Source organism: Crocuta crocuta, unplaced genomic scaffold, assembly GCF_008692635.1.
Source record: "Crocuta crocuta isolate KB4526 unplaced genomic scaffold, BGI_CrCroc_1.0 scaffold31, whole genome shotgun sequence".
NCBI lineage: Eukaryota > Metazoa > Chordata > Mammalia > Carnivora > Hyaenidae > Crocuta > Crocuta crocuta.
Genome location: NW_027528362.1, coordinates 13,296,205 through 13,306,130, shown reverse-complemented (window position 1 = coordinate 13,306,130; position 9,926 = coordinate 13,296,205). Strand labels below are relative to the sequence as shown.

The following is a 9,926-nucleotide window of genomic DNA, read 5'->3' as shown; positions in this document are numbered from 1 at the left end:
CAGCGCCCAGGGGCGGGGGGGGGGGGGGGGAATGCCTGGGACCAGGAACTGGCTCACTGAGGCGTGACTGAGAAGCTGGAGACCCGTGGAACCCTGCCCCCTCCCACATTACAGGTCCTCAGAGCACCGGGGGTCTTTGAGAAACATGCACAGAGGACTTAACTGGGCAACACAGAGCAGGGGCTCAAAGCCCAGGGCAACTCTCCGTTGCTGGAGACCCACCTGGTCAGACACACAGCTGGGTCAACCCCAGGGTGCACGCGTGGGTGTGTGTGTGTGTGTGTGTGTGTGTGTGTGTGTGTGTGCGCGCGCGCGCGCACAGATGATGGGCTGGCTTCATCGCAAGTCTAAAAACAGCATTAAGTTTGCCAGAAAAGACCATGGGCCTGTCTGGCCAGCTGTCTGATACGTTTGGGGACAAACTCCCATAACTTCTTAAATTCATAATCTTCCTAAATATCTGTATCTAATTATACTCAACTAGAACTGAACTTTCAGAATGAAGGAAAATATTACAGGTTTTCAAAACCTATTTAGTAAAAATCTTTCCATAAAGTCACTTTGTGATTTACTGACTATCAAAGAATTGGTTTTTTTCTTGGGAAAATGTGAGGAATCTCTTTAGGGAGATTTACAGGTGTTTGCACCTTGCTCTAGCCTTGTACTGACACCTCTCTCCCCCCTTGGCCAGCCGGGCATGCACTTTATAAAACCGACATTAGAACTGATCTTAGTCCTAAGGAAAAGAAAAAAGGAATAAGAAATCAAGCAAAACCAAAAAAACACTATTAAAATGAGGCTTCTTTTTCCGTTTATGCACAAAAAACCAAGAATGCTTCTTTCTCAAGACAAACCTTCCAGTGACAGAAAACTTGTTGGAAAGAGAAAATAAAAACGTGTAAGGAGTGACCCTGTTTTTTCCAGAACGTATTTCATCTAAGAAAGTGCACATTTCCCTATCGAAGCGGGAGGAAAGCGTCCCATTAGCGGGCCTTCCTCCGGAAGACAACTTAACAGGAAAGCAGCCCCATCACATGAGTTACAATCTAGGCTACTCCCCGCCCTCCCCCAGGTAACAAATATTAAAGGCCACAGGCTAGCAAATGCAAAATTTATTTCAACTGTACATAACAGATGTCTTTTTTCATATTATAAAACACACGTCATGGCCGTATGCAACCACAGACAGTAATATGCATACCGTACAATACAATGCAACATCAGGTTCACATCCAATGGGGTCTTCAAATGGCAGTCACCCACTAGAAATGGCTTTCCCGTTCACAGAGAAAAAGCACAATATATAGATTTTTTTCAAGGTCTTAAACCACTATTTACACATTACTGTGTTTTGGCAACCTTACGCAAAACACGTAGTTAATATAGCTTATATACTGTGGCAAGTGTAAATTCAATGGCACCGCCACGGAGGCCCCACTCAGGGCCCGGGGGTGGCTCGCACCTACCTGTGGGTTCAGGGTCTTCCCCTCTCACTACAGCACTGACTGCGCACGCGACCAGGACAGAGCCGCACAAATGAGACTATCTCTCCCCAGGACTGAAGCTCCGCAGGGGGCGGGTCCCAGCCCCCCTCTGCGGCCACGTCGCCACTGCCACACAGGGGGCCGCCTCCAGCCCGTGGCACTGACACTCCGACCAGGCCACGAGAGCCAATGGTGCAGACACACGAGCCCGAACCACGAGAGCAGGGCAGGCTGTTGTCCTGCGGTGACCCCGGCTGCAGCGGGACCCCTGCCCACGGGGCTTTACGGGGAGCCGAGGACCGATGGGGAAGGGTTAAACCCTGGCGAACAGAAAAGGAAATGGCTCGGGAAGAGGACCCCAGTGATACTTGGCAATACAGAAAACCCAAGTGCAAGTTAACGGCGTCTGCCCGCTGTGCTGTGTGTGGCCCACGACTGGGCAGCCTGCGGCCCCTCGGGCCTGGCAGAGGCGTCTAAGCCAACGCACCAGGGACAGCCTCAAAGCAAACCAAAGGACATTCTAACATGATGATCAGAAAAGGGGACTGCAGTACATACACAAAATAAAACCACTGCTTCTAAGTTCATTCGTGAACTTCATAGCTCTGTTTCTCCCCAAATTCCCTTTGCTATTTGGCTGACCACATACAAACCTCGTCTCTACCGTGGGTTAATACTGGGCTCTAATTTTAAGATTGCTCAACTTTTTTATACTAATTGATATAAAAAATAGGAAATCTCCAGATGGCGTGAGCAGCTCAATAGCTATTTGGAAACAGACAGGCCTGGAACGCTAGGTCTTCCTCGCGACCTCCCCGCACGCAGTCCTCCAGCCGTCTGACTCCCTAAGCACCAGGCCGCTGCAGGGGGCCACCAGCCCCTCTGGGTGCGAGAGCAACAGGCCCCGGCGGCCCGCCAGCAGGCGCGTGGCGCAAGCACGGGCGGGCAGTGCGTATGTGGTGTGGGGGAGAAGCCACGGCCACCCTGAAGATTCCCTGCTATCGTGGCGTTGGACTTTCTGAAGCCGATTTGACTGAATGCTTCACAGCGAGCGCAGCATGTGTGGGGGAGGGCGCTTCTCCACCGTGGCAATGACCACACGTGGATCCGGGTGCCACAACTGAATGCAAAGCATCACATTCAGTTCTTCCTGAAGCAGAAGTTCACATGACGGATACCAGTGAAATCCCCTTACAACAAATCCCAGGTAAGTGTGGGAGCCCCTCCAAATCTGGGATTTTCTTCTAAGCCAGTTACGCGGCAGCGTAGGGCTTCAGTGGACTCAGGTGGCCCCCAGCCACGCAAGGAGGCCCACACAGGACAGGTTGCCGTAAACGGAGTTTCACTGCAGCTACTCGCTGAAAACAAACGCGTCCATCTCAGGCAGTGTGATGTGGGTGTCGGGGCGCAGCTGGGCTGGGGCTGAAGCCAAGCACTCACCTTTCAGGGTGCAGCCAACGCCTCTCTGAACGGAGTCTCACGTACACCTTCAGAGGCTGCGCGTCAGAGTTTGCATTTAATCTTCAGCAGGGAGGGACTCCAAATAAGGGGAATGTGGCGTCATGGCGCAGGGGAGGGTCTGAGCTCTGACAGTACCTGGCCTTTGGACGACCCCCACCCCATAGACAAACGGGGACACAGGATGGCCATGTGTGGTGCATGGACGAGCACAGAGCCCTTGCCAGCCACACCAACACCCGGCTCTCCGTGGCCACCATGTGCCCTGAGGACTCCTCAGAGCACAGTGTTTGGACTGAGCCCAGTCCCCTGACTACACACTTCCTTCTCCCATCTCGACTACTTTGTCAGTGGGTCCATCGTACATAAAAAAAAAACCTGGATCCCCACGTAAGGCCAGAGCCACCTCCGTGTTGTTTTTCATCACAAACCTGTGTGGTTTCAGTATAAAATATAAAAGTGTTCACACAGCTGTATCCAAAAAGAAAGGAGACAGTTGCTACGCTGAGAATAAAAACCCAAACCATTCGGAGCTGCGAAACCGCCACTACCCACGGAGAAAAGAACCCCGGGCACGGGCCACGTGAGCACACCATCTCTTTCAACAGCAGCGACTTGAATGGAGGGTCAGATTGGCAATTGGGCCTCCACAAAATACAATGGGAAGTATCAGAAACGCTCTCAAAAGTTGTTAAAATATCACATAAAAGACAAGGAACAGCAAGAAAACATCTAAGAAAAGCAGGCTGCGATACAACAAGCATTTGTTAAGAAAAGCTCAGAAGTGCATTAGTTCTGGTGAGAGATATATGAGCAACAGCTCTTACGAGATGTAGAACCCATTCTGTAACTATGGGCTGTCCATATACTGTCATAGTCAGAGTCTTCCGAGAGGTCTGAGGGCTCCACACGGGAAAGGCTACTGCGACGACCCAAGGAGTCTAGACTTGATTGGTCGTCGTCAGCCAAGACGTGATTATGCATCAGGTCAGTGCCTTGCCATGCTACGACGGGAGGGACGGAGTGACAGGCAGAGGTGGGAGGGACGGACAGGAAGAGCCACAACCAAAAACATGAAAACAAAAGCAAAAGGTGATGGGAAGAGAAGGAAAAGAGAAAATATTGTTAAAAAAATGGCAACAATGTTCATTTCTCCTTATTTACCGTGGGTTTTAATAGCACAACCCTTAGAATAAAAGATTTAAATAAATCTCAGTCACAGTATTGTTTGCAAACTGTCTCTTTTTACAGATTGTGCTAGGAGCCCTCACGTAAGCCCATGTCCACAGCTCATTCTACAGACATTTCACAAGTACACTATTCCATTAGCAAATAGTCTCATTGATGACATTTGTAAAAGAAACCATTTAGGTGTTTAATTAGAAATCGTTTCCTATTCTGCAGGTGGACACACTGAAGCAAGAGAGTCTGAAAGGATCTCCGACTTACTTCTTCAGCTCACGTGAAGGATGGGTCTACACTTACCTTATCAAACCACCACCACCGAAAAGTGTGAGTGGAGTCGGGGTTAAATAGGGTGCGCGTCCCTGGGGGCCCTCCCTGTTGCCGCACCACCCGCGAGTGCAGCGCCCCTCAGAGCTCAGCCGGGGGGCAGGGAAAGGGGGAGGCCTGTTCAAACGTTCTCAACCCCATGGCAGACCTCACTGGCGGGACGAGAGACACGATGAACCGAGAGCCGCTGTGTTAGCAGGAGGGCGACAGAGGACACAGGGCACGAGGTGCGAGAACAGCGGTGAGCCCGAGAGGGGCCGCACGGGGACGAGGGCCCCGCCGGCGGCTGTGCGGACGGGGCACGCAGGACGCTGTGACAGACGGTGGCACACCCACACCACGCAACCACGCCTCCGGCCTGCTCCTGCCCCAAACCCTAGCGGGCAGTGGCTGCCCTGGATTCCTTCAACTCAGTCCCAAGGGTCTACGAAGGCCACTACTTCTTTGAGACCGAAATGGATACCAAAGATGTCTGTTTATAATGTCCTGCTGGCATCCAAATGGACACCGAAAGGAACTGAATCTGCCTGCTCGAAGCATTTAACATGAAAAGAACTGCCTCCACTGGAACCCCACATGGCCTTCCCAGCACAAAGGTTCAGTTCCCCTACCTTACCTGGTCGCGAGAGCGTCAGGGTTACGGCCAGAGAGGACTGTGCACACGAGGCCCCACAGTGCCTGGCCCACAGTATCAGCCGAAAACAAAAACCAACGTATCGTGCAACGCTTTGCTCACACAGGAGAAATGGAAACACGTAATACAGAGGACAAATGATCTGCATGACCTACGGGCCGTCGCTTCCAGGCAGCCAGAGCAGGGGCCACAGGCACATCGTGGGGCCCGGTCTCCTGGATGGACAAACGAGGCTCTCACAAACACGCACACACAGCTCCGGTTCCCGGTCTGCTCACCCGGATGGGACTACCAGCTTAAAATTTTATTTCAAGTAATGCAAGGTGAGAGAACTTTTTAAAATCTCAAATTCAAAACCGAAAACACTATGTCCACAACTTACGGAGCCGATTACTCAAAACAGTCTCTTATCAAATACAGGAAACCATTATCTCAAAAGATGACAAACTAGATTTACAAATGATCGCTGGACTTGACATCCACCCCACCTTTAGGCCTTTGCATCTCTCTCCCGTCCCGCTGACCGGTCACTGGGAAGAGGTGTTCTCCCCACTGGGCCACAGGGCAGTTTCTGGGTGACCTGCAGATGCCCCTGGGCTTCAACCCTGCCAGCCCTACCTTCTCCGCTGTCACCATCTTAAAAAAACCTAAAGCAGGTAAAAATCCCTTTTCCCACCTGTCCTTTTTTCAGAATTAGCCTAACACCATCCAGGACACGGATTTGAGCTGCCACCCTAAGGTGGTGGGAATGAAGCCGAGGTGGGCAATGTGTCCAAAGTCCGTGTGGAAAGGGAATCCAAAACACAAAATCCAACAGAAGCCAGTTTCTGCGCCAGAACACATAAATCCAGTCCTCAAACAAAACAAAAATGAAACCCAAAAGCCCACCTAGAAAGGACAGTGCAGGACACCCTCCCACCCCGGTCTGGGGGGAGGGGAAGTCAGACCGCGCGCACTGCCCTGTCTGCACCCCGGCTGCACTCCACCGCCAAAGGCCGGCAAGGGAGAGACAAAAAGAGCCCACTGTTTTTCTGTCTGAACAGATTACTATTTTCTCACTACAGCCTTATGCATAAAGATACAGGAAAATGCAGTAGTTGGTGCTCAAATCTAACAATTAGTTGAGATCTACTTCCAAAAGATTTTTAAATGCAGCATTAAAAAAAAAACAGGGGCCTAAAAAAGCTTCACTCTTAGTTTATATTTTTGACAACTCTAAGCATCCTCAGTCCCACAATCACACCAATACTTTAATGAACTAATCTTCGGTCTTCTAAGCCCGTCTTCTCTAAGCAGGAGAAAGCTCTACGCTTCCCGGCAGAACTAATACTTAAAGGTTTCCCGGCGGGGCACTCTGCAGAGCCCCGTGCTGTCACGGACAGCTCTGACCCGCGCAGCATCCCAGGGCCGCGGGACCCCCGGGGCTCTCAGGGCGAGCCAGCAGAGCGTCAGTCCCTGAGGGCCGCCCCCACACGCCAGCGAGCCGATGGCCGCCAACCCCGGCCAGTCCTGCCCCCCACAGCCGGCTGCCCTGGAACTTACTCGAATTGAGCGTTTGCCGCGTCTTGGCGCTTGTGCAGTAAGCTTCGATGACTTTCAGGATCTGCGCGTCTTCTTCCAAAGCAGCTGTGCCTGTCGAGACAGCAAGTCACAACTGAGCTAAGGACGACAACTTCATGTCACAATCTAAAAATGTATTTTATTGTCAGATAACGGTTTTCCAAAATTTATGAAGCGGTTCAAAAGGTTTTAAGTATTTTTTTTACCTGCAACACACATAGCAAAAAGTCAATATCCTCAATCTATAAAAGCTGCCTTACTAACCCCTTACTAACCCCTACGAAAAGCCGTATCCTTCCCACCCTGGAGTCGGAAACAGGGCAAAGGAGCGAGCAAGTCACACAAGAACACCATGGGAAAAGAACCATATTGTAAGAACTACATTAAGACGAAGTATCAGGTTTCCACAGGAGCCTGACCATAAAGCCAGCCCACCCCCAGCGCTGGCGGGTTCAGCGCGAAGGACAGCTGCAGAGGGAAGCTTCTGGCCGCCCATGGCTGACGGGCTTTGGAAAGAGTATTTCCTCCGACCTCCAAGTTTGTGCTCGAGCTCTCATCCGGGATACCCAGACTCCGAAGGACTCATTCCAGAGCTCCTGCTTCCACACAGGGTCACTCCGCACACTGGCTTCACCTGGACTCAGACCACAGGCATGGAGGAGGACAGATGCTTCCAGACTAGCAGCAGCTAGTGCTATCAGTCCCGGATACTTCATACTTCACGTGAGCCTGTGGTTGAAATCTTTCTCTTTCCTGCATTACTAAGTTTTTCCTTTTTTTTTTTTTATATATTTTAAGACACTACATATGGACATATATTTTAAAAGGCTCACCAACTCTGGTAAAAACGTGGAGGAATGGAAGGCTTAAGTATTCATAAGCTATAGAAAGCCTCACCATTCTAGGGTAGTAAGATACATACAAAGCAAGCCAAATATACTCTATGAAGAAATAGAAGTTCAATACCTTCTAGAAGTTTTATGGTTTCAAGTCTCACATTTAGGTTCTTTAATCCATTCTGAGTTTCTCCCTGTGTGGTGTGGGAGGAAGTGGCCCAGTTTCATACTTGTGCGTGTAGCGAGCCAGTCTTCCCAACACCATTCGCTGGAGAAACTGTCATTTTCCCAGTTGTATATTCTTGCCGCCTCTGCCTCAGATTGACCGGCCACAGACGCAGGGGTTTACCTGGAGCTCTATTCTGTCCCCGATCCAGGTGTCTGATTCTGTGCCAGGACTTACGTTTTGATCACCACAGCTCTGCAGTCTCTCTTGAAGTCTAGAATTACGATACCTCTAGCTTTGTTTTTCTTTTTCAAGACACCATACGAACCAATAATTCCCCTACTGGGACTTTATACCAAGAACACAAAACCACTGGGGCGCCTGGGGGCTCAGTCAGTTAAGCTCCAACGTCAGCTCAGGTCATGATCTCACGATTCATGGGTTCGAGCCCCACGTCGGGCTCTGTGCTGATAGCTCAGGGCCTGGAGGCTGCTTGGGATTCTGTGTCTCCCTCTGACCCTCCCCTGCTCACGCTGCCCCTCTCTCTCTCTCTGAGAAATAAATAAAACATTAAAAAAATTTTTTTTAAAAAGAAAACAAAACCACTAATCTGGAAAGATCTATGCATCCATAGGTTTACTGCAGCGTTACTGGCCACAGCCAAAATGTGAAAGATAGGAAAGCAACCAACCCAAGGGCCCATCAACAGACGAATGGATAAGGAAGATGTGGTGTGTGTGCGCACATGCACGCGCACACACACATACACACACAGGAGTGTTCTGCATCCATAGAAAAGAGGAGATTGTGCCATTTGTGACAACGTGGGCGGCCCTGGAGAGCCCTGTGCTAAGGGAAAGTGGTGTGACTGAAGCAGACAGACAGCAGCAAGTCTCACTTGGAATCCAAGATTAAAGCACACGAGCACACAGAAGCAAAACCAGACATGTGAATGCAAAGGGCGGCTGGGCTGGGGGTGGGCAAAGTGGGTGAGGGGGAGTGGGAGGTCCAGGCTTCTGGTTAGGGAGTGACAAAGTCACGGGGATGAAACGCACACCGTGAGTACAGTCCACGGTGCCGTGGGAGTGTTTACGGTGGTCAACGGCTGCTGCACGAGCACGGCAGACGGGACGGACCCGTCCAGCCGCCAGGTTGCGCACCTGCAGCTAACGCGGCACCACATGTCACCTACACTACTGACAAGAAAAGCATCTCAGCATCGTGAGTTTCAGAGCTCCTGAGAAACGGACTTAAGCATCCCTGACGGGAACCCATCCTTTGATGACGAGCTCCTCCCACAGGAGAAGAGAAGGCTTCACTCCCCACACTCAGGACCTTTCTGCCGGGAGGAGAACGATTTCATGTGTGGTAACCGGTCCACGCCACTGGGTCGGATCACCCATCGGCCGGGACGTGCGCACATCACCCGGCACGCAGAGAAAGCAGGGCCGCCTCCCGGGCGCTGGCTCCCCCAGGACGGAGCGTTCACCGCTGTCCCCGAGCCTCCTTTGCTCACAAAGGTCAGAGGAGGTAAATGAACAGGACAGCACACAATACTGGTGTAGCACGGGCCGTCCCGCGGACAAGACAAACTCTGAGGATTCAGAACGTCACCAAGACCCCGGTAACTTCGGGGACCGGCACGTGACGCAGAAGCGGCTGCTCACCGAGCAGGCAGCAGGAAGACAGCGGCAGCCTCTCCTCCCCCGGGGATGCCCAGCTCTCCTTTCACCTCCTGGTCCCTCCACGCTCCCTTCCCTGTGCTGGCTCCACCCCTCCCCAGCCCCCGTCTTCCTCTCCGCACCCCTCTCACGGGGAGATCCCCTGCAGCCTCGCCACCAGCCCGGGGCCTCCCCATGGGCCTCAGTGCCACTGCACCCCAGGGCTGGCCGGCGGCTCTACAGCAGTGAGTGGCATCCCTGGCCATCACCCCTGCAATGGCGGCAGTTCCCACACCCAGTGGTGACAACTGACAAGGTCTCCAGATGTAAGTATCCCCCAGAGCCCCCCACCCCCCAGGGGAGAAAGCACAGCTGCAGGCTCCCTCTTCAAAACCATCGAGCCCCGGGGCGCCTGGGGGCTCAACTGGTTAAGTGTCTGACATCAGCTCAGGTCATGAGCTCACGGTTCATGAGTTTGAGCCCCGAGTCGGACTCTGTGCAGACACCTTGGAGCCTGCTTGGGATTCTCTCTCCCCACACTCTCTCTGCCTCTCCCCTGCTTGCCTGCTCTCTCTCAAAATAAACTTTAAAAGAAAACCTGCACCCCCCCCACAG

At 52.0% G+C, this 9,926-nt stretch overlaps 1 protein-coding gene across 2 annotated transcripts in view; it reads right to left on the bottom strand.

Moving 5' to 3' along the window:
* Positions 1-9,926, bottom strand: part of ARHGEF7 (Rho guanine nucleotide exchange factor 7) — a 74,598-nt gene that overhangs the window by 8,177 nt on the left and 56,495 nt on the right. Inside the window, exons 17-18 of one of the 2 annotated variants that reach the window (XM_077753913.1) lie at positions 6,631-6,720; positions 3,770-3,946 (exon numbers count right to left, since the gene is read on the bottom strand). In XM_077753913.1, coding sequence (XP_077610039.1) covers positions 3,770-3,946; positions 6,631-6,720 — 267 coding nt within the window. The remainder of the gene's footprint in view (positions 1-3,769; positions 3,947-6,630; positions 6,721-9,926) is intronic. The other variant, XM_077753914.1, reaches the window with a different exon arrangement.